At 42.2% G+C, this 24857-nt stretch overlaps 2 protein-coding genes across 7 annotated transcripts in view; both read left to right on the top strand.

Moving 5' to 3' along the window:
* Positions 1-7071, top strand: part of LOC134349373 (gastrotropin-like) — a 187975-nt gene extending 180904 nt beyond the window's left edge. For 5 of the 6 annotated variants that reach the window (XM_063053576.1, XM_063053577.1, XM_063053575.1 and 2 more), the window contains exons 3-5: positions 4152-4324; positions 6739-6828; positions 6945-7071. In XM_063053576.1, coding sequence (XP_062909646.1) covers positions 4152-4324; positions 6739-6828; positions 6945-6998 — 317 coding nt within the window. In that variant the 3' untranslated portion in view covers positions 6999-7071. Of the gene's footprint in view, positions 1-2193; positions 2302-4151; positions 4325-6738; positions 6829-6944 lie in introns of those variants that run through there. The other variant, XM_063053578.1, reaches the window with a different exon arrangement.
* A 14769-nt stretch (positions 7072-21840) lies between these two features.
* On the top strand, positions 21841-23835 carry LOC134348940 (gastrotropin-like). Its single transcript, XM_063052751.1, has 4 exons — positions 21841-21943; positions 22956-23131; positions 23520-23609; positions 23695-23835. The coding sequence occupies exons 1-4, from the start codon at positions 21877-21879 to the stop codon at positions 23746-23748; spliced, it is 387 nt and encodes a 128-aa protein (XP_062908821.1). The 5' UTR covers positions 21841-21876; the 3' UTR covers positions 23749-23835.
* Positions 23836-24857: the final 1022 nt, after the last annotated feature.

The raw sequence follows: 24857 nt of genomic DNA, 5'->3' as shown, positions 1-24857 counted from the left end.
ATATTACATGACATTTTATAGCTAAAGTTCAAAGGTAACAGCAGGACAATTCTGTAGTTGCAATGTACCTACAATGCTTCCTTTAAATTACATATAATTTTCACACCTCCTTCTTCGCACCCATCCTCCAGACATCCAAAATTAATGTTAATCAGCATTGTCTGGTTTTCAATTAACTGGTATCTACAGCTCCTGCTAGCTATTGTCCAGGGCTGTATTTTAAATTTAATCTATCATCCACATTCAGGTCTAAAGATTGGTAGCTGAAGTTATACCCCAATTCCAGAATATGCCCTAACAATTTGTTTTTAGTTTTATTTCAGATCCAATGGGTGATTTATATTCTTCTCTTCTATTTAAGGAATCTATTTACAGAGGATTCCCTGACTGATGGCAGAGTTTGTAGCATAAAAAAGGAGTAACAATATTAAAGGACATTGATTGGTTTAATGATTAAGCAAAACTGGGGTAGATGGATTTCAGATATGTGTGATGTCACCCATTTTGAGCCTCAACAGAATAGTTATGAACATTAGATATTGAAAATCTAGAACGAGCAGCAATCCAAAGAGATTTAGGATACTATATGCATTAAAGTATCAGTTATATAAAAAAAACTCATTTATTTTTAGAATCTTCCCCTCTGTAACTACAGTGGAAAACAAAGAGAAGGAAGTTTTGCTTCAGCTATTTTCATTTTTAAATCTTTTTATTACTATAATCTTCTACAGCTATGAAATACAGAGATTCAACAAATTAGTATATATATAATTAATAACACTGAAGAAAAAAGACCATATATGTGCTAACGAAAAAAAAAAATTTATAAAAGAAAAAGAAGGAAAAGAAAGAACCCCAGCTAACTAAAAAAAAACCCACTAACTATAAAACAAAAAAAAGAGAAAAAAAACCTATTAGGAACCAACTCCCGGAGCGATACATCTTACAATCATATATATATATATATATATACATATACACACACACGCACAAAAAAAAACCATCAAATCATATTTATATAACATAAAATTGGAAGGAAACCATGTAAGTTGATTCAAATTAAATGATAATATTTAGCAAAAGAGCCCCACCTTCTCTCAAAATCAAATCGGGGATCAGAAGCTCTACTTCTAATTTTTTCCAAACTAAGACATAACATTACTTGGGAAAACCATCGAGTTCGTGTCGGAGCAGAGGTATCTTTCCACTTCAATAAAATAGCTTTTCTTGCCAACAATGTAACAAATGCAATTACATGTTGGTTTGAAAATGAAATACCCTGAATATGATGCGGAACTATTCCAAATAGAACAGTCAATGTTTTAGGTTGTAAATTAATTTTCAAAGCTTTAGAAATTGTAGAAAATAAAGATTTCCAAAAAGGTTTCAACAAGGGACATGACCAGAGCATATGTGACAAAGTAGCTACTTCATTTTTGCACCTATCACAGTAATTCTCTATATTAAGAAATATTTTGGATAGCCTCTCCTTTGTTAAATAATAGCGGTGAACAACTTTAAACTGAGTTAAACAGTGATTGGCACATATCGAAGAAGAATTAACCATTTTCAAAACTGGCGACCAAGGAGCAGAACTGGGTTAATACGTACAGCTCTGGAGTAATATTCCTGAAGTATCATGTCTAGTTGTAGACTCTGCACCTTAAAAAGAAGATATTGGCATTGGAGAGGGTGCTGTGCAAGCTCACCAGAATGTTGCCAGGGCTCCAAGGATTAAACCGCTTGTAGAGATTACGCAAATGAGGCATGGGCCATCTTCAATACAGATGGTTAAGGTGTGGTTTCATTGAAGAATTTAAGATTTTGAAAATAATTGAGAAGGCAGATAAATGGGTCTTGCCCACTGCTGGAGAAATCTTGATGAGTACTGTATTTAACCTTAAAAATATCAGAGTTGGGTTATTAAGAAGAGAAATGCTCAGAAAAGACTTCTCCACTTAAAGTTGTCAGAAATATGTTCCCACGTTTTAATATATAAAATAGAAGATAATGAGCTGAAATAATAATTTAAAATGGAAATAACTCATAGAATGTGTAGCTGGGATGGTTGATGCTTGTGTGGGCTTGTACTCCGAACTTGGCAATCCATTTGCAAATGTTTCGTCACCATACGAGGAAATATCATTGGTGCGCTGTTCATTTGTGGTGTGGCCTCCTGCCATCATCAGTGCACTTTTATACACGGATAAGGCCGAGCATTCGGAGGCCGCACCACAAATGAACAGCTCACTGATGGTGTTTCCTCGTATGGTGACGAAATATTTGCAAGTGGAATGCCAGGTTTGGAATAGAACTCAACCCAAATGATAATTTAAAATCTATGGTGATAGATATTCACAAGCCAAGGGCATCAAAGGATGTGGAACCAAGTGGGTGGAGAGTTTGGATGATCTTCAATAATGGTCTTATCAAGTGGTTGCAAAAGGCAGTCTCATCCGTTCCTTTTCTTTTCATTTAATCCCTCGAGAAACTGCTTTCCCATTTTCCAGGCCAGCTTGTGGCAATAGCATTGTATTTTTTAAACAGCTATTGAGCTCTATCTCAGCAAGGACTGATGACTATTAGCAAAAGAAATTATCTGTTTTCATGTGCCTCCGTCTTGACATTTTACTTCTTTCATTCCTTTCACTTTTCCCCTCCATCTTCTGCTAATGGTGTTAAAGTTCACCTCTGTTCATATCAATAACAAAATGGTGATGTAAAGAGCAGTCCATCAGTACTTCTAGATAGTCAGAGTTAAGGTGGATAGAGATATCCTCCCAGGATGGAAATGTGAAGTCCAAAAGGGCATGACTTTAACACATGAGGGAAAATTTAATGCAGATGTGGGGAGGCAAGCTTTTTTTACACAAAGAGTGGGAGGTGCCTTGAGAGTGTTTCCAGGGAAGGTGGTGGAAGCAGATACAATAGCAGCATTTAAGAGGCATCTATGCAAGCACCTGAATAGCAAGGAATGGAGGGATATGGATGAGCAGGCTGTTGGATTAATTTATTTGTCATCAGATATTGTAGGGCAAAATGCCTGTCCTGTGCTGTATCTATCACACTGTTTGTGAATGACTGTAGACGTTGGTGACATATACAAGAAGTTCCCTTTCACGGGCAATTATTACTTCTGACATTAGTTCAATAGTTTATTTCATTCACCCATAACCTACAGCCACCCTTTTCAATCTGCTCAACGTAGGGTTGGCAACATGGGCTATCTGTACAGCTGGAAATTTCATCTAGTGACTTTTCTCCTTCAACAGCCCCACTTAATTAAGCAGCCCCTTCCCCTGTATCGCTAACATAACAAAAAACAAAGCCCAGTCTCTTATGTCATTGTGATTTACATTCTGAACTTGTTCACTTTGGTGGCTTGGAAATTAACCTTTATCTCCTGGAAATAACAGGTTCCTCCTCTTAGGTGTGGGGACGCGCCCCTGTGACAAAGAAAACGGAAAAATTAAATTTGGTGCCATTTGTGCAGACTTCCTCGGAGATGGCTATTTGACTGAGAAAAGTTGTTTTATTTTTGTGTTTGTGGATAGCACCTATAGAACTCACTAATATCTTAAGACATTTAAGAATTGAGTGACCAGTCTGTGACCATGAGTGTGTAAATGTTTGTCCATACTAGCCCTAGTTCTGAACAATTTATCATTAGCTCTGCTGGACTTTTGGAAACTTTATTTTAATATTATCTCCTCCTCTGCCCATTACGCCACCAGGCAGCAAAGAAGGTCAGAGGAGGAGATAATATTAAAATAAAATTTCCTAAAGGTCTGTGTGGAAGGATTCTTCATTTGCTGGTTCTGTAACAATTTTGTTTTACCAGTCAGGGTTGTTAGCCCTGAGCTGACCTGGTGGACCGCTCTTAGTCTGGCCTCTACCCTTTGACCTGTTTGGCTGGGGTGACCCTACCAAGAATCAAAGCACAAGGCCCTGACTCCAGCCAACGTAGCTCTCCTGGTCACTGAGGCATGAAAGCCTCCAAACCCTATGACAAGGATGCGGTCCTCTTGGAGGATTTTAATATCATAACACTAGAAAAATGTTCAAAAGGCTCGTGAAAATGAAGTGGATATGTCAATTGTATTACTATTCATAGGGCTTACCATTAATCTGACACATTGCTCATCATGCAGGTGTACCTGAAGATGCCATTGGACATGGGAAGAATGCAAAGTTTAACACAGAGGTTGTCCAGAATGGGGATGAATTTACATGGTCACAGATTTATCCATGTCATACTACAACCAATCAATTTACTGTGGGGAAAGAATCTGAAATCGAGATGCTGAACTGTGAAAAAGCCAAGGTAAAGCTGAAAGTTACAAAACTGAAGAATTAAATTTCACTCTTGGTTCAATATTGCGATCATCTTTAACGAGTTGGAACTCCGTGCACACTGCCCTTCTATTACCCCACTGAGTTAACCGTTTGTGAGCCTCGGCATGGAGATGAATGAGACGACCGATTTGCAGTTACCGTACCAGATGTCATATCCAAAGTAGCCGGGGGGAGGTGTGCAGGCTGAGAGGGGATAAGCACCCACTCCCTATTAAATACTCTCAATAGTGTGCATCTCAAATAGCTTCTGACAACCAAGTCCAGCTCCTGGCCTCCACGTGTGCCTGGTGGAACCGTTTCTACTGACAGGAGAAGGGGCAAAGGCAGGTTACTGGCGCCTTAAAACCAGTCGCTTTGAGCAGATGGGGCTCGTCAGCCGTGGCTGGCAGCTCATCTAGGAGAAAGAAAACTCTGATCTCAAACCTCCGCTGCTTTGCGGCTATATCCACTCATGGGAAAGGCTTCAGGAATAAACCCTGGAGAAGAGTCCAGAGCTGAAGTCCCTAAATCAGTCCTGCATTAAGTTCAATGCTCACTGGCAACCCCTGCGTTGCTACTTGTGCCAAACTGTATCTGCCGTTCCTTTGGATTCATTGGCTGCTTGGAGAGGGGCAGCTTGCTACATAGGCAACAGCTTTTCCTTTCCCCTCTCCCACTTCAACTCTGCTTCCCATTCCCATTCAGATATGTCCATACATGGCCTCCCCTACTGCCATGATAAGGCTAAACTCAGGTTGGAGGAGCAACACCTCATATACCGTCTAGGTAGTCTCCAACCCCTTGGTATGAACATAGAATTCTCCAGCTTCGGGTAATTCCCTCCCCCTCCCTTCCCCTATCCCTATGTCACTCTGCCCCCTCCCCCAGCTGCCTATCACCTCCCTCATGGTTCCGCCTCCTTCTACTACCCATTGTGTTTACCCCTATTCCTTCCTCACCTTTCCTGCCCATCACCTCCCTGCTTCCCCTCCCCCACCCCTTTATCTTTCCCCTTACTGGTTTTTCACCTGGCACCTACCAGCCTTCTCCTTCCCACCCTCCCCCCACCTTCTTTATAGGGCCTCTGCCCCTTCCCTCTTCAGTCCTGACGAAGGGTTCCGGCCCGAAACGTCGACCGATCTTTTCCAGGGATGCTGCCCGACCTGCTGAGTTCCTCCAGCGTGTTGTGAGTGTTGCTTTCCCTTTATATCATACTCCCAGGCTTGCCCTATTGACCTTTACACAAACAGCTGGGATGCAGCATCCGTGGTCATCCCCAAGACCCGTGGACTTTCTAACATCCACCCTTGGGGTTGTGATCCGAGAGAATGTTAACCTCACACAAGGGCAGAGAATGCTAAGGATGTATCTAACATCATTATTGGTTGAAATGGTCTAATTCTATATACGGAGAGGTTCACATGCATGTCTTGCAATTGAGCAGCTGTAGTTGAAACTTGTTGCAGAAGATTGCAGTTAAGCTGAAAAAAGTAAAAAGCAATATCATGTTCTGCAGTGAATAACTTGCATGCTCTGTTACACTGGCGGCCAAATCAGCCCCAGTGGACAAGTTCTCTTGGAGAAAAGTTTTAACAATTCCTCCCCTATAAAGTGCTTAGATTGGTGTCTTGGTACATTGGACACAAAGTTACTGTGCAGGTATAGTAAGGTAAATGACAGTGACTTTTGCTGCAAATCATTTGGAGTGCCACATAATTCTCCTTACTTCGGGATAGCTATAGTAGCATCGGAGGCAGCTCTGAAAAGTTAATTGGCTTGATTCCAGAAGTGAATAGGATGGGTCTGTGCTCAGTTAGATGAGAGATTATCTTGTTGATGGAGTGTGACAGAGTGCATGCTGAGGAAATGTTTCCCCTTGTGGCCAATGAGTGAGAGACACAAATTCAGAATAAAAGATTGCCTATTTACAATGGACCTGAAATGATTTCATTTTCCCCCTGAGGGTTGTGAACCTTTGGGATTCTCTACCCTAGAGGATTGTGAAGGCTAAATAATCGAATATTTTCAAAGCCAAAGCTAAGATAAATACATGTTTGGTCTACTGGGAACAGGTAGGAATATAGGGTGAAGAGCAAGTTCACATTACCCAAGTTCTCACTGATTGGCAGAGTAGAATGGGTGGGGGGGATGACAAAAGGCCTTCCCCTTCCATTTCCGGTGGAATTGGTCCATTTGAGGTGAGGAGCAGGGTGCATACAAGGAGAAGTATCATAGGACACGAGGGAGGAAAGTATAAGTAGGTTTGCTGATGGATTTGATATAGATGGTTGAAGGCGGTTCAGGTGAAAATTATGTTTTGGTGCATATTATTTGAGGTGATTGCCTTCTTTTTTGCTGCAAAGTCTGTAATAAAATTGAGTGATGTTATTCACTTCTCTCCAGATTACCGCAAAAATCGAAGGAGGAAAACTCATCATGAAATTTCCTAATTATATTCATACTGTTGAGATTGAAGGAGACAAGTTGATTGAAGTGAGACACCTTTTCCTGAAGTTTTAACTATTTAAATGTTGTTAATTTATTCACAGAAGAATCGTTTTGTTGCACTATGGTTAATAACTAATATGTGAACTTCTTATTCACAACAGACATCAGTGTCCGGCAATATCACTTTAAAAAGAGTCCACATGAAAACAGCCTAAGAAGATGAACACAGAATCTTGTAGAAGATAAAACAACTCTACAGCAAATAACTAATTCAGGATACTACATTTATTTCCATGTAAAGTGCATGGTTATATCACAGATTAAAATAGAATCTGTTCCTAAAAAAAAAGTGATTTTTCCATTGCTTGCATGAAGTCCAGAGAAACAAAGAATTAAATCTATGTGATCTTTATGCTAAACTCGTTCTCTTGAAATTTTATCCTCACACAGAACAGCTTAAAAATAAATTTTGCTTCTGTACTTTTGGGATGCACCAGTTACAGTGGAGGACCAGCAGATGAGTGAAATGTGCACAGTTCGTATGTGCAGGCAGGTTCCATCAGTTACTGTGTCTGCACACTGATAAAAGGGAATGATTACAGAATCCTTGCATGCTGTGCATGTTTTATTTTTCATCCAAAGCTTCTGCCATTTGGTGTGAATGCACCTTGTGAATGGTAAACGAGAAAACCTGCAGATGCTGGAAATCCAGAGCAACACACACAAAATGCTGGAGGAACTCAGCAGGCCAGGCAGCATCTATGGAAAAAGAGACCAGTCCTGCTGAAGGGTCTTGGTTGGAAACTTGCAAATGGTATTGTGCATGGCTAACGCAAGTTCTGTTAGTTATTATCTATGTATGTTGATAAGAGCAAATTACATAATTTTTTTTTGAATCGTTCAAATGCCAATCATTAATATCCAATTTCAGATATAGTCAGTCATTAATTCCATTTTATAAACTATATTCAAAGAAACACTGAAATTTGAGCAGTGACATAAAACAGGAAATGCAATACAGGAGATAGTTTAAGTGTAAATTTACTGACTGCATTTCAGAATCAGCTTTATTATCACTGACATGTGATGTGAAATTTGTTAACTTAGCAGCAGCAGCAGTTCAATTCAATGTAGCAGAGAGAGGAAAAAATAATAATAAAACAAGAACATAATAAACAAGTAAATTAATTACGTGTATTGAATAGATTTTTAAAAATGTGCAAAAACAGATATACTGTATATTAAAAAAGTGAGGTAGTCATGTGTAAACAGAGTAGAGAGTGGAGCATTTCTAAGCCATGTCAGGAAATTGTCAGGCTCCCCTGCTTCCTACCAGATGCTTCAGCATATCTGTCCATGGATCGGACCTGCAATAAAGTGATCCTAGAAATACAGGAGCAGGAGTAAGTCTGCTCATTCAAGTTCAATACCGTTTCAATTTCTGATGATTACATTTTCCCAAAGCAACCTCAATAAGTAGCTTGCAGGCTAAAACTTTTCAACAATTTTGCAACCAGTTCTGAAGGTGATGGAAACCAGTCCCACATGCCCTAAGCAGGCAGTAAACAGTCTATGGTACAGCAGAGGAACACTGAGATATTGGTCTGCCAGCAGGAACGGTGCCGTTTTCAAACAAGGTGCAGCGTGGCTAGTGCGGTAATCCATTTATCCTGGGAATACCACCAATATGCTATGCAAGCTCTCACAACCACAAACTTAATCTCCAGCTTTTTTTTTGCCAATTTTTACATTGCTTCTTGCAATTTGGAACGAGGTTGGAAGCGATATTGGATGCATGGCAACTCTGGCAGGGTTTGCAAGATATTACTTCCGACGAAGTGAAACCCAATAGCAGAAATGGCAGCGATGCTTCAGTACCAGATGAACTGAATGCCCTCTATGCACGCTTTGAAAGGGAGAACACAACTACAGCTGTGAAGATCCCTGCTGCACCTGATGACCCTGTGATCTCCGTCTCAGAGGCCGATGTTAGACTGTCTTTAAAGAGAGTGAACCCTTGCAAGGTGGAAGGTCCTGATGGAGTACCTGGTAAGGCTCTGAAAACCTGTGCCAACCAACTAGAGGGAGTATTCAAGGATATTTTCAACCTCTCACTGCTATGGGCGTAAGTTCCCACTTGCTTCAAAAAGGCAACAATTATACCAGTGCCTAAGAAGAATAATGTGAGCTGCCTTAATGACTATCGCCCGGTAGCACTCACATCTGCAGTGATGAAATGCTTTGAGAGGTTGGTCATGATTAGATTCAACTCCTGCCTCAGCAAGGACCTGGACCCATTGCAATTTGCCTATGGCCACAATAGGTCAATGGCAGACGCAATCTCATTGGCTCTTCACACGGCTTTAGACCACCTGGACAACACAAACACCTACATCAAGATGCTGTTCATCGACTATAGCTCAGCATTTAATACCATCATTCCCACAATCCTGATTGAGCCTGGGCCTCTGTGCCTCCCTCTGCAATTGGATTCCTTGATGTCCTAACCAGAAGAAAAATAGAGGGCTATGGGTAACCCTAGGTAATTTCTAAAGTAAGTACATGTTCAGCACAGCATTGTGGGTCGAAGGGCCTGTATTGTGCTGTAGGATTTTTTCTATGTTTTTCTAAGACCACAATCTGTGCGGATTGGTGATAACATATCCTCCTCGCTGATGATCAACTCTGGCGCACCTCAGGGGTGTGTGCTTAGCCCACTGCGCTACTCTCTATATACACATGACTGTATAGCTAGGCATAGCTCAAATACCATCTATAAATTTGCTGATGATACAACCATTGTTGGTAGAATCTCAGGTGGTGATGAGGCGGCGTACAGGAGTGAGATATGCCAACTAGTGGAGTGGTGTCACAGCAACAACCTGGCATTCAACGTCAGTAAGACGAAAGAACTGATTGTGGACTTCAGGAAGGGTAAGATGAAGGAACACACACCAATCCTCATAGGGGGATCAGAAGTGGAGAGAGTGAGCAGTTTCAGGTTCCTGGGTGTCAAGACCTCTGAGGATCTAACCTGGTTCCAACATATTGATGTAGTTATAAAGAAGGCAAGACAGCAACTATACTTCATTAGGAGTTTGAAGAGATTTGGCATGTCAACAAATACACTCAAAAACTTCTATAGATGTACTGTGGAGAGCATTCTGACAGGCTGCATCACTGTCTGGTATGGAGGGGGGGGGAAGCTACTGCACAGGACCAAAAGAAGCTGCAGGGGGTTGTAAATCTAGTCAGCTCCATCTTGGATTAGCCTACAGAGTATCCAGGACATATTCAAGGAGCAGTGTCTCAGAAAGGACCTCCAGCACCCAGGGCATGCCCTTTTCTCACTGTTACCATCTGGTAGGAGTACAGAAGCCTGAAGGCACACACTCAGCGATTCAGGAACAGCTTCTTCCCCTCTGCCATCCGATTCCTAAATGGACATTGAACCCTTGCACACTACCTCACTTTTTAATATACAGTATTTCTGTTTTTTGCCTGTCTTTTAATCTATTCAATATATGTATAGTGTAATTGATTTACTTATTTATTTTTTTTTAATTTTATTTATTTTTTTCTCTTGTATGTTATGTATTGCATTAAACTGCTGCTGGTAAGTTAACAAATTTCATGTCACCTGCCGGTGATAATAAACCTGATTCTGATTTCCCATGTCTGCTTTAGCAGGAGGTATCTTCCCCAACACGAGAAAGCCTGTAGATGTTGGATATCCAAAGCAATGCACACACAACGCTGGAAGAACCCAGCAATTCAGCCAGCATCTATGGAAAAGAATATAACATCGTCATTTGGGGCTGAGACCCTTTAGGACCGAGAAGGAAGGGGGAAGATGCCAGAATAAAAAAGTGGGGGGTGGGGAAAGAGGCCAGCTGGAAGGTGATGGGTGAAGCCAGGTGGGTGGGAAAGGTCAAGGGTTGGAGAAAAAGGAATCTGGTAGGAGAGGAGAGTGGACCATAGGAGAAAGGGAAGAAGGAGGGGACCTAGGGGGAAGTGACAGGCAGGTGTGAGCTGGATGACCTGCGGATCATTCGGGAGAATGAGGAGATTATAGATCGTAGCTACAGGGAGGTAATTACGCCAAAGGAGCAGAGGACAGGAAATTGGGTCACTGTCAGGCGAGGAAAGAGGAAAGAGCAGGCAGAGCAGGGTTCCCCTGTGGCCATTCCCCTCAACAACAAGTATACTGCATTGGATACTGTTGGGGGGGATGATTTACCTGGGACTAGCTGCAGTAGCCGGATCTTTGGCACTGAGTCTGGCTCTGCAGTGCAGAAGGGAGGGGGGGAAAAGAGGAGAGCAGTAGTGATAGGGGACTCGATAGTTAGAGGTGCAGATAGAAGGTTCTGTGGTCGTGACAGAGAATCCAGGATGGTTTGTTGCCTCCCAGGTGCCAGGGTCAAGGATGTCTCTGATCGATTGCATGACATTCTGAAGTGGGAGGGTGACCAGCCAGATGTCGTGGTGCACATCGGTACCAATGACATAGCAAGGAAGAGTGAGGAGGTCCTGGACAGTGAGTATAGAGAGCTTGGTAGGAAGTTAAAAAGCAGGACCTCGAGGGTGGTAATCTCAGGATTGCTACCTGTGCTAGGTGCCAGTGAGGGTAGGAATAGGATGCTCTGGAGGAGGAACAAGTGGCTGAGGAACTGGTGTAGGGGGCAGGGTTTCAGATTTCAGGATCATTGGGACCTCTTCTGGGGCAGGTGGGACCTGTACAAGAGAGACGGGTTACACTTGAACCACAGGGGGACCAATATCCTTTCAGGGAGGTTTGTTAGTGCTGTTGGGGAGGCTTTAAACTAGATTTGCAGGGGGATGGGAACCAGAGTGCCAGAGCTGACAGTGTGGCTGGTGTGAAGATAAATGATGTTGAAAGTTTAAGCAAATCCGCTGATAGAAAGGTTGTGAGTGGTGGTAAAAATCTTCTGAGGTGTATATATTTCAATGCTAGGTGTATTGCGGGGAAGGCGGATGAGTTGAGGGCGTGGATTGACACGTGGAATTATGATGTTGTAGCAATTAGTGAAACTTGGCTACAGGAGGGGCAGGACTGGCAGCTTAATATTCCAGGGTTCTGATGTTTCAGATGTGATCGAGGCAGAGGAATGAAAGGTGGGGGAGTAGCATTGCTTGTTAGGGAAAATATTACAGCAGTGCTCAGGCAGGACAGATTAGAGGGCTTGTCTACTGAGTCCTTATGGGTGGAGCTGAGAAACAAGAAAGGTATGGCCACATTAGTGGGATTGTATTATAGACCACCCAATAGTCAATGAGACTTGGAAGAGCAAATCTGCAGAGAGATAGCAGGCAACTGCAGGAAACATAAAGTTGTGGTGGTAGGGGATTTTAATTTTCCGTACACTGATTGGGACTCCCATACTGTTAGGGGTCTAGATGGTTTAAAGTTTGTAAAATGTGTTCAGGAAAGTTTACTAAATCAGTATATAGAGGGACCAACTAGAAGGGATGCAATATTGGATCTCCTGTTAGGAAACGAATTAGGGCAAGTGACAGAAGTCTGTGTGGGGGAGCACTTTGGTTCCAGTAATCATAACACCATTAGTTTCAATTTGATCATGGACAAGGATAGATCTGGTCCTAGGGTTAAGGTTCTGAACTGGAAGAAGGCCAAATTTGAAGAAATGAGAAAGGATCTAAAAAGCGTGGATTGGGACAGGTTGTTCTCTGGCAAAGATGTGATTGGTAGGTGGGAAGCCTTCAAAGGGGAAATTTTGAGAGGGCAGAGTTTGTATGTTCCTGTCAGGATTAAGGGCAAATTGAATAGGAATAAGGAACCTTGGTTCTCAAGGGATATTGCAACTCTGATAAAGAAGAAGAGGGAGTTGTATGAAATATATAGGAAACAAGGGGTAAATCAGGTGCTTGAGGAGTATAAGAAGTGCAAGAAAATACTTAAGAAAGAAATCAGGAGGGCAAAAAGAAGACATGAGGTTGCCTTGGCAGTCAAAGTGAAGGATAATCCAAAGGGCTTTTACAAGTATATTAAGAGCAAAAGGATTGTAAGGGATAAAATTGATCCTCTTGAAGATCAGAGTGGTCAGCTTTGTGTGGAACCAAAGGAAATGGGGGAGATCTTAAATAGGTTTTTTGCATCTGTATTTACTAAGGAAGCTGGCATGAAATCTATGGAATTGAGGGAATCAAGTAGTGAGACCATGGAAATTGTACAGATTGAAAAGGAGGAGGTGGTTGCTATCTTGAGGAAAATTAAAGTGGATAAATCCCCGGGACCTGACAGAGTGTTCCCTCGGACCTTGAAGGAGACTAGTGTTGAAACTGCGGGGGCCCTGGCAAGAATATTTAAAATGTCGCTGTCTACGGGTGAAGTGCCGGAGGATTGGAGAGTGGCTCATGTTGTTCCGTTGTTTAAAAAAGGATCGAAAAGTAATCCAGGAAATTATAGGCTGGTGAGTTTAACGTCAGTAGTAGGTAAATTATTGGAGGGAGTACTAAGAGACAGAATCTACAAGCATTTGGATAGACAGGGGCTTATTAGGGAGAGTCAACATGGCTTTGTGCGTGGTAAGTCATGTTTGACCAATCTGTTGGAGTTTTTCGAGGAGGTTACCAGGAAAGTGGATGAAGGGAAGGCAGTGGATATTGTCTACATGGACTTCAGTAAGGCCTTTGATAAGGTCCCGCATGGGAGGTTAGTTAGGAAATTCAGTCGCTAGGTATACATGGAGAGGTGGTAAATTGGATTAGACATTGGCTCGATGGAAGAAGCCAGAGAGTGGTGGTAGAGAATTGCTTCTCTGAGTGGAGGCCTGTGACTAGTGGTGTGCTACAGGGATCAGTGCTGGGTCCATTGTTATTTGTCATCTATATCAATGATCTGGATGATAATGTGGTAAATTGGATCAGCAAGTTTGCTGATGATACAAAGATTGGAGGTGTAGTAGACAGTGAGGAAGGTTTTCAGAGCCTGCAGAGGGACTTGGACCAGCTGGAAAAATGGGCTGAAAAATGGCAGATGGAGTTTAATATTGACAAGTGTGAGGTATTGCACATTGGAAGGACAAACCAATGTAGAACATACAGGGTTAATGGTAAGGCACTGAGGAGTGCAGTGGAACAGAGGGATCTGGGAATACAGATACAAAATTCCCTAAAAGTGTCGTCACAGGTAGATAGGGTCGTAAAGAGAGCTTTTGGTACATTGGCCTTTATTAATTGAAGTATTGAGTATAAGAGCTGGAATGTTATGATGAGGTTGTATAAGGCATTGGTGAGGCTGAATCTGGAGTATTGTGTTCAGTTTTGGTCACCAAATTACAGGAAGGATATAAATAAGGTTGAAAGAGTGCAGAGAAGGTTTACAAGGATGTTGCCGGGACTTGAGAAACTCAGTTACAAAGAAAGGTTGAATAGGTTAGGGCTTTATTCCCTGGAGCGTAGAAGAATGAGGGGAGATTTGATAGAGGTATATAAAATTATGATGGGTATAGATAGAATGAATGCAAGCAGGCTTTTTCCACTGAGGCAAGGGGAGAAAAAAACCAGAGGACATGGGTTAAGGGTGAGGGGGGAAAAGTCTAAAGGGAACATTAGGGGGGGCTTCTTCACACAGAGAGTGGTGGGAGTATGGAATGAGCTGCCAGACGAGGTGGTAAATGCGGGTTCTTTTTTAGCATTTAAGAATAAATTGGACAGATACATGGATGGGAGGTGTATGGAGGAATATGGTCCGTGTGCAGGTCAGTGGGACTAGGCAGAAAATGGTTCAGCACAGCCAAGAAGGGCCAAAGGGCCTGTTTCTGTGCTGTAGTTTCTATGGTTTCTATGGTAAGAGGTCAGTGGGCAATAGCGGAGAGGTAAATTGATTTACCGGATGAAGAAATCGGTGTTCATACCATCAGGTTGACGGGTACCCAGACGGAATATAAGCCTTTGCTCCTCCACTCTGAGGGTGGCCTCATCGTGACACAAGAGTAGGCCACGGATTGACTCATCAGACCAGGAAATGGAATTAAAATATTTGGCCACTAGGAAGTTCCACTTGTGGTGGATGGTGCGGAGGTGCTCGACAAAGTGATCCCCAAATTTATGACGGGTCTCACCAATGTAAAAGAGGCTGCATCAGGAGCACCAGACACAACAGACCACCCAGACGATTCGCAGGTGAATTGCCTGGTAGGACTGCTTGGGGCCCTGAATGGAGGTGAGGGAGGCGGTAAATGAGCTGGTGAAGCACTTGGCTACTTGCAGGGATAAGTGCCTGGAGGGAGATTAGTGGGGAGGGACAAATGGTCAAGGGGATCACAGAGGCAGCAATCCTCTGTGCAGGTAAAGATATGTTTAGTGGTAGGATCCCTTTGGAGGTGACGGAAGTAGCGGAGGATCATATGTTTGATTCGAAGGCTGATGGGGCGATAGGTAAGAACAAGAGGGTCTCTATTGGAGTGGCGGGAAGGTAGAGTGAGCACGAATGGATGAGAATGGAGGAGATGTGGATGAGGGCAGCATCAGTAGTAGAGGGGGGGAAACACCATTCTTTAAGGAAGGAAGACATCTCTGATGTCCTGGAACAGAAAGCCACGTCCTGGGAACAGATGCAGTGGAGGCAAAGAAACTGAGAAAAGGGAATAGCATTTTTACAGGAGATAGGGAGGGAAGAGGTACAGGTGAGCCAACCATGGGAATCGGTAGGTTTATAAAAGATGTCGGTCAACAGTTTGTCTCCAGAGATGGGGGCAGAGAGATTGAGAAAGGGAAGGGAATTGACAAAGATGGACCAAGTGAATTTAAGGGCAGAGTGGAAGTTGAAGGCAAAGTTGATAAAAATTGATGAGATCAGCATGAGTGTATGGAAGCAGCACTAAAGCAGTCATCAATGTAGCAGAGGAAGAGTTGGGGAGTACTGCTGAGAAAAGCTTCAACATGGAGAGTTCTACATGGCCAAACAAAGGGGCAGGTATAGTGAGTGCCCATGGCCACCCTTCGAGTTTGGGGAAAGTGGGAGGAACCGAAGGAAAGGATGAGGGTCAGTTCTGACGGACGGAGGAGAGTGGTGATGGAGGGGGATTAGATGGTTCTTTTGTCAAGAAAGAAGCGGAGAGCTTTGAAGCCTTCTCGATGGGGAATAGAACTGTCTAGGGACTGAGCACCCATAGTGAAGATGAGGAGGTCAGGGCCAGGGAATTGAACGTTGCTGAGGAGATAGAGGGATGTAGGTGGGAAGGAACTGAGCCAAGGGGATAGCATGGAATTGAGATATGAACACATGAGTTCAGTTGTTCAGGAGCAGGCATGGACAATAGGTCTACCCAGACAGTCCAGTCTGAGGATCTTGGGTAGGAGGTAGAAGCAAGAGGACTATGAATTTGGTGGCAGTGGTTGGGTGTTCTTCAGAGTGGATGTGGTCAGTGATGGTGTGGAGTGGGGTCCCCGAAGAGTAGGTAAGAGGAGGTGTTGGAGAGTTGTCACCTGGCCTCAGCCAAGGTAGAAGTTGGTGCATCACACTACAACAGCACCCCCTTGTGGGTTTGATGGTGAGGTTGGGATTGGTGTGGAGAGAGTGGAGAGCAGTGTGTTCAGAGAGGGTAAGGTTGGAGAGGGAGAGAGGAGTGATGAGTCTTCCCCAACCCATACATTTCCAGAACTATGTTGATAGTTTTCTCCCTACGCGATGGCAGGATTCCCCTCCTCTCCACTGCATCCTGACAAAACGTCACACACGTTGAATTAAAAGTTTCAATAGTTAACGAACTGCCAGAAGTACTGGCAGCCGACTTTTCACTTTACAGTCTCTCTGCAAGTGTTTTTTTTTTCACCTTCCCCCAAAAAATCTGATGAGTTGGACCTGAAGTTCACTTAGTCCAAGTCTGGAACTCAGAGGTTGCCTTCAGAAGTCCATTTGAACAGGGAGAAGAGAATAGTTGAGAAAGCTGTTCCTTGGTATGTAAACCCTGCAAAAGATCGAGAGAATAGTCATGCAGACATGACACTCTCAACTACCACTGAGGCCATGCCCGTTGATGCCCCATTATGTAAGGGGTTCAGGATATCTCAAACTCAGGACCTTTCTGATGTGTATCAGTTAATGTCCCATCATATCACACTTTCAAACTGTCAGGGTCCCAGTTACTGTGCATTTCTACTCCACAGCCTTTATTGCCCGAATTTGATGCAAGCTTCCTAGTTTAGTGAATGGGAGCCAATAGAAGAGTGAACACTTGGCTGAACGGCAACAAAACAACAACAGACGCAATGGAAACCACAAAGAAAGTCCAAGTGCACCTGGAACCACAAGATATCAGCAGACTGTCCTTCAGGGGAACTTTACAAGGCCACTTATTCCTCTGCACTTCCACAAGAAACATTGCTTCATGGGGCTGCTCGAAGTCTACATGGAGCTACAATTAAAAGCAATGCAATTCATATGCAATTCATGCAGGGCTATGGTAGGAAACTTCGTCACATGGTGTGAGCAGAATTATCTGCAGCTTAATGTGAAAAAGACTAAGGAGCTGGTGGTAGACCTGAGGAGAGCTAAGGTACCGGTGACCCCTGTTTCCATCCAGGGGGTCAGTGTGGACATGGTGGAGGATTACAAATACCTGGGGATATGAATTGACAATAAACTGGACTGGTCAAAGAACACTGAGGCTGTCTACAAGAAGGGTCAGAGCCGTCTCTATTTCCTGAGGAGACTGAGGTCCTTTAACATCTGCCGGACGATGCTGAGCATGTTCTATGAGTCTGTGGTGGCTAGTGCTATCATGTTTGCTGTTGTGTGCTGGGGCAGCAGGCTGAGGGTAGCAGCCACCAACAGAATCAACAAACTCATTCGTAAGGCCAGTGATGTTGTGGGGATGGAACTGGACTCTCTGACGGTGGTGTCTGAAAAGAGGATGCTGTCCAAGTTGCATGCCATCTTGGACAATGTCTCCAATCCACTACATAATGTACTGGGTGGGCACAGGAGTACATTCAGCCAGAGACTCATTCCACCGAGATGCAGCACAGAGCGTCATAGGAAGTCATTCCTGCCTGTGGCCATCAAACCTTACAACTCCTCCCTTGGATGGTCAGACACCCTGAGCCAATAGGCTGGTCCTGGACTTATTTCCTGGCATAATTTACATATGACTATTTAACTATTTATGGTTTTATTACTATTTATTATTTCTGGTGCAACTGTAATGAAAACCAATTTCCCCTGGGATCAATAAAGTATGACTATGACTATGACTATCAATCTAAATAATAGAACAATCTAACAGAAAAGATAGCAGTGGAAAAATTGCTCAGAATCTATGTAATATTTTCAAATAGTATGGATATAACAGGTACTGAGCGTGAGTGCACAGCCCATTTGAAATTTATACTTCCGCTACAGGCTATAATAAATGGAAGAAATATGAGGTGTTCATAAAATATTGGTAAATGCAGACCGACCACACTACATAGCAGGGCAGGAGAGAAATCGAGAATTCAGTAACACTGTGTGTCATACATAGCAACCTGATTGCTCTCATTACACCAAATATATCACAGCCACCTTTTATAAATGGGTACTTTGTCCAAAACTAACAGAAAGGAACAACGAGGCCAAAGAGACCATGTACATAGTGTACAAGCAAGCGAAAGTCTGAACTTGCTGGAGATCCGCTCACAGAACACCAGAGGAACTCACCAGGTCAAGCAGCATCCAGGGAAATGAGTAACAGTCGACGTTTCGGGCCGAGACCCTTCTTCAAGACTGGTGATGATGTGCCGATCTTTTACTCTTTTGGTAGATGCTGCCTGACCTGCTGAGATCCTCCTGTCTTTTGTGTGTGTTTCTCTGCACATAATGCAGTGTTCTGTGTGTGTTTCTCTGCACATAATGCAGTGTTCTGTGTGTGTTTCTCTGTACATAATATTGTGTGCTGTGTGTGTTTCTCTGTACATCATGCAGTGTTCTGTGTGTGTTTCTCCATAGATAATGTAGTTTTCTGTGTGTGTTTCTCGGTACATAAACAGAGAGTGCGAATAAAGGGATCCCATTCTGGTTGGCTGCTGGTTACAAGTGGTGTTCCGCAGGGGTCCGTGTTGGGGCCGTTTCTTTTTATGTTGTACATCAATGATTTGGATTATGGAATAGATGGCTTTGTGGCAAAGTTTGCTGATGATACAAAGATAGGTGGAGGGGCCGGTTGTGCTGAGGAAACAGAGAGCCTGCAGAGAGACTTGGATAGATTGGGAGAATGAGCAGAGAAGTGGCAAGTGAAACACAATGTTGGAAAGTGTATGGTTATGCATTTTGGCAGAAGAAATATATGGGCAGACTATTATAGGCTTTTTCCATCGAGAGTGGGGGAGATTCAAACAAGAGGACATGAGTTGAGAATTAAAGGGCAAAGGTTTAGGGGTAACATGAGGGAGAACTTCTTTACTCAGAGAGTGGTAGCTGTGTGGAACGAGCTTCCAGCAGAAGTGGTTGAGGCAGGTTCGATGTTGTCATTTAAAGTTAAATTGGATAGATATACGGACAGGAAAGGAATGGAGGGTTATGGGCTGAGTGCAGGTCGGTGGGACTAGGTGAGAGTAAGAGTTCTGCACGGATTAGAAGGGCCGAGATGCCCTGTTTCCGTGCTGTAATTGTTATATGGTTATATGGTTATATAATGCCGTGTTCTGTGTGTGTTGCTCTGTGCATAATGTAGTGTTCTGTGTGTGTTTCTCTGTAAATAATGTAGCATTCTGTGTGTGTTTCTCTGTACATCATGAGGTATTGTGTTTCTCTGTACATAATACAGTGTTCTGTGTGTGTTTTTCTGTATGTAATGTAGTGTTCTCTGTGTGTTTCTCTGGAAATAATGTAGTGTTCTCTGTGTGTTGCTCTGTACAAAATTAGTTTTCTATATCCTTGGATCTTATTCATTGTTTTATAAGGTTTTTGCATTGTATGATAGAACATCTCAGTGACCACAATTTTAAAAAATACTCCTACAAATGATAGAATATCATGACACAGATATTGTGCCTGTAAAATGTATCTATGGTTAAGGTAGCAAACTATTCAATCCAGTGTTTTGAGTACCAGCTTTAGAGTCATTCTTTCCACCTCAGTTAAATTTTGAAATCTCTGCCAATTTGTCTTACGCCATTTTGGTATACTCAGCTGACTTTATCAGCAGCTTTTGATGGCTGAGGAGGTGCCAGCTGATCATCAACAAACCACCAGATACAGACAGCAGGAATTGCCGTTGTCTCTGTTCAAATTTACATTTGAATAACATTTGCTGTGACATTTATTTCCCATCTTCTGAGATGAGATACTTTAAGTACGTCATTGCAATTTTATTAGCTGATGAACCCTTGTAGTGCATCGGTTATTGATCGTAATCTTCAGTTTGTTTTGTAAGCTATGGCCCACTAAAGTATTTTACAACCTTACAATGTCAAGATAAAAATGAGTAGGGCACTTGATATAACCATTGATTCAAAGACAGTAGTAGTCTTTTAACTCCTACACTTACTATAAATGACAAAAGCATTGGACAAACATAAAACAGTACAGGCAGTACAAGAACTTCAGTCCCTGGTGTTTCGATCTTTCAACCTTCTCTAAGATCAATCTAACCCCTCTCTCCCCCACAGCTCTCCATTTTTCTTTCATCCACGCACCCATCTAACATATCTGCCTCTACCACATGGCAACACGTTCCACACAGCTAACAATCTGCGTAAAAGTAAAACTACTCCCGACATCCTCTCATCCTCCTTTGCTCCAAAGCAAAAAAGCTCCAGTTCACTAAAACTATCCTCATAAGATGCATTTTCTAATCCAGGCAGTATCCCTGGTAAATCTCCTCTGTACCCTCTTTAAAGCTTCCACATCTTTCCTATAATGAGGCAAACAGAACTGAACACAATACTCCAAGTGTGATCTAACCAGAGATTTGCTGAGCTGCAGTATTACCTCTCAGCTCTTGAACTCAATTCCCATCAATTAGTCTGCAACAGACTCTGACATGGGTGAAGAAAACTGGAGTGGTGGAAGCCTTTGGAAACCTTGTGCCCAGCGTTACATTTATTTTCCAAACATGGCACATTTACAATTGTGCAGTCCAAGAGTACATCTGAAAGCAAAAGAAAGCATTTGTTCACAGAGTGAAATAAATAGGAACTTTTAAAAGTCCTTTTTCACCAAAAAAGTTTAGCCATATTAGACAAATCAAGTAATACGCAAGATAATCTCAGTTAGGAAAGTCTGTGGAAGGGAAAAGAACAAATCAAAATGCTCATCTTCACCCATTGTCCAATGGAGATTTTCCAGGAGAAATCTGACTTAGAAAGCATACTTGTGTGGACAATGATGAAGGACATCAAAATCTTTTGCACGTTGTGCTATGCTCTCCATAGTCGACTGATTGTCCAGCACAAGACAGTGGAAGTGTATCACGGGCAATAGATCTCCAACCCAGAAATTTCAATGGAAAAGGACAGCCCAAGACTGCGCCATGTTAACCAACAATCTCTAAGGCTAATTGAAGATCAGTACCAAATTTATTGAACTCAGAGAGGACTTTACCATCAGTGAAGTTTCCCTACTCCTGCTTACCACTGGAGCTGAGACTCCAAAATCCTGCCCATTCTTTTTTTAATTTGGAGGGCAATGGGAAAAAGAATTGAAATGGGTACGCTTTTCTGCTTAAAGAGTCAGCAGAGGTATGATTGTCAGAACAGCATTGATTTGTGATTTGAGAGAAAAAATAAACATATCTTGTATTGTTTGCTCCTGTAGTTCTGGTAGGAAGTCACAATTTAAATGCTGGGTCTCTGTCCATTGACCTGCTGTATATTTATGACTTTCTTGCAAAGTTAAGCCAATACATCTTCAGAACAGTCAAGTTTAAGGTCAATGACTTCGTTGTCAATGACATTAGGCAGCATAAAATTATGTCATTGCCTCATAATATTATACATAGAAAAATAAAAATCTGGTTAATAAATCACTAAGGCGTGACTGCTGAATCTGTATATATATTTAGGAGGTCTGGTCACTATATTCACTGGTTTCTTCATCACTAGACTGTGCCAGATTACAGCTGCTCCATTATGGCTTTCACCGGCAAATACGAAGTTGCAAGTCAAGAAAACTATGATGAGTTTATGAAGGTTCTGAGTAAGTTATATCAATTTATACGACAACTGGGTCAGTGGTTTCACATGCTCTAGTTGTGAAAATGTTGGTCCTGTTATGTTTATTGAGCTGAACTGTAAAGGATGTTTAAGGTTTATTCAGTCCTGTTTTGTCAGAATCAGAATTAGGTCTAATATCACTGGTATATAGTGTGAAATTTGTTTGTTTTTGTGGCAGCAGTACGTTGCAATGCATAATAATAAAGAAACTATTACAGTAAAAAAGATACATACATTTTAAAAAGTTAAATTAAATAAATAGTGCAAAAGGAGAAAAAAGGTACTGAGGTAATTCATGGCTTCAATGTCCATTCAGAAATTGGATGGCAGAGGAAAAGCAGCTGAAATCAGTAATGCATGTAAAAATGCGATCCAACTGCTTTTGTCACCTTATACAACCTGGAATCATTACTGTAACAGGCCTTTAAACAGCTGACAACTTAAATCACACCAGATGCAGAGGGGAGTGCAACAAAACATATGCAGTTGGAACTTTGAGAAAGATTGTATTTTTAAAGAAGCTGCTATGTCAATTCCTCACTAATGCTACTGCACTCTCAATGGAGCTCTCAGGTGGGGCTAATTCTATTGTTGCACAGTCTTGAAACTTCATATTTGTTCCTGCCTTTTTTGTGTCTCATAATAAATGAAAGACTGTTTTAAAGGGAAGTTTTTTCCCTGTCAAATTTCTTCTAGTCAGCAAAATTGCTTGAGAACTTGAACAAAATCTATATTCACATCTGAAAATTTCCACAGAGTTTAGCAGAAATAGTAAAAGGGAGGAATTTACAGATTTATCCTTTACCAATTAGACACCATTCTCAGGTATATACAGTATGTGAGCCATATTGCCTCGTGTGCACTATTTCACAGCAGGTTATAGTAAGCTTCATCAGACATTGTTCAAGCTTCTGAATTCATTTCTAAAAGTTTGAACAATTCAGCTTGAGATGATAACGAATGCGGATATTAACACAAATTTGATTATTTTCCAGATTATCCGGCTGACATCATCGAGAAGGGAAGGAACGCTAAAGTCATTACAGAGGTTACCCAAAATGGAAATAATTTTACCTGGAGCCAGATCTATCCTGGAGGAAAGACCATGAAGAACACGTTTGTCATTGGCCAGGAATCAGAGATGGAAACCATGGATGGCAAAAAATTCAAGGTAATCCTGGAAAATATTTTACTAGATAACATTGACATTACTTTAGTGTTTATTAGGGACTTGGGGGCAGATTTATGACTAAACAATGCATGAGAAATAATATTACGTGAAGAGAGATCTATCATGTACAGCCCAGTATCGAGCAAATGGATACTGGGCTGTACATGATAGATCTCTCTTCACGTAATATTATTTCTCATGCATTGTTTAGTCATAAATCTGCCTCCAAGTCTCTAATGGGGCAATGTTGTGCAAATGGAGCAATGTTGTGTTCCCTGCTTGAGAATGTGTATGGAGGCTTTCGCATCAAATCAGTGCAGAGATTATTCAGGCGCTAAATATTCAGCTGTCTTGAATCTACTCTTCTGATTTTTTTTAAATACACCAGGCAACAGTCAAAATGGAAGGAAATACACTTATTTGCGACTTTCCAAACTACCACCACACTTCAGCCATCTCCGATGGAAGTCTTGTTGAGGTAAGTAATTTTTGAGTTAGAAAATAAATTCCAAATGTTAGCTGGAAATTGAGCATAATAGCTTTTTTTTTCTCCTTTCTGGTAGACTTCTACATGTGGTGGTGTGGTTTACAAGAGAATTAGCAAGAAGATTGCATAATACAACAAAACTTCAATTACTCCTTGGGATGAAAAATGCATCTCCATTATACATTGTTTTACCTGTTTTTGATTAAAAATATATAATTCTGAACTCTTAATGCTTTGTGTCCTTAACTGTACAATCTATTTAAATTCCACATTTCAACCATCCCAGCTCTTTCCCAGTCAAGAATTGTTTAGGCCAGTGTGGGAAATGATAAAATAGTCAGAAACACAACCATATCCTTCTTAGGTTATCTTAGGTTAAGCTGTTCCTTGGAAGTAGATTGCCCTCTCCAATGATTACCCCAACAATCAGTCTTTTTCCACTGCTCAGGCATGGTGAGTGTTGGTGTCAAAGGCCTAAACTCAGCACCAAATAACAGGAAAGTAGATCAGGCAGAGTAGCCATTATCAGAGTGTGCCAGTGATAGAGTGGAACGCTTTGGCAATGACAGGTGGATTCACAGATACGAAGTAGAAGTTTTTTTCAGTACAGAGTAATGCTCCTCCAGTCAAATGTGGGAATTCAGGATAACTGATGGTTCCCTGATGCGGGAAGTGCACTCAACTTCAATGCCTGACTGACTGGGTCAAAGAATTTAATGTACTCAGGATCATTCAAGAGGCTAAAGATATTATAGATGAGACCTTTGAAGAGGTGTTCACACCCAGAGTACAGGCTTCGGATAGTAGATGGGTGACCAACAGGAGAGGTATGGGGATTAGGAAGTCAGTGTAGGGTTCCCTGTGGTCTTTTCCCTCAGTAACAAGTATACTCCTTTGGATACTGCTGGGGGATGATCCATTGGGGCACAGCGGCAGAAGCCAAGCTGGTGGCACTGCAGCCGACGCTGAGGATGGACAGGGAAGGGTAAAGTCAGGCAATGTGGTAGTGATGGAGGACTCAACAGTCAGGGGGACAGAAAGGAGATTCTGTAGCTGTAAAAGAGACACCAAGATGGTGTGAAGCCTTTTTGGATGCTAGGGTCCATGATGTATCAGAGTGGCTGCAGGACATTCTTACAGGGGAGGGGGGACACCCAGAGGTCATGGTGCATATTGGCACCAATGATGTAGACAGAAAAGGGGAAGAGGTCCTACACAGAGAGTTTGGAAAGAGGCTGA

Source organism: Mobula hypostoma, chromosome 7, assembly GCF_963921235.1.
Source record: "Mobula hypostoma chromosome 7, sMobHyp1.1, whole genome shotgun sequence".
Taxonomy (NCBI): Eukaryota; Metazoa; Chordata; class Chondrichthyes; order Myliobatiformes; family Myliobatidae; genus Mobula; species Mobula hypostoma.
Note: the sequence above shows the minus strand (reverse complement) of the source record. Positions and strands in the feature narration are given on the sequence as shown.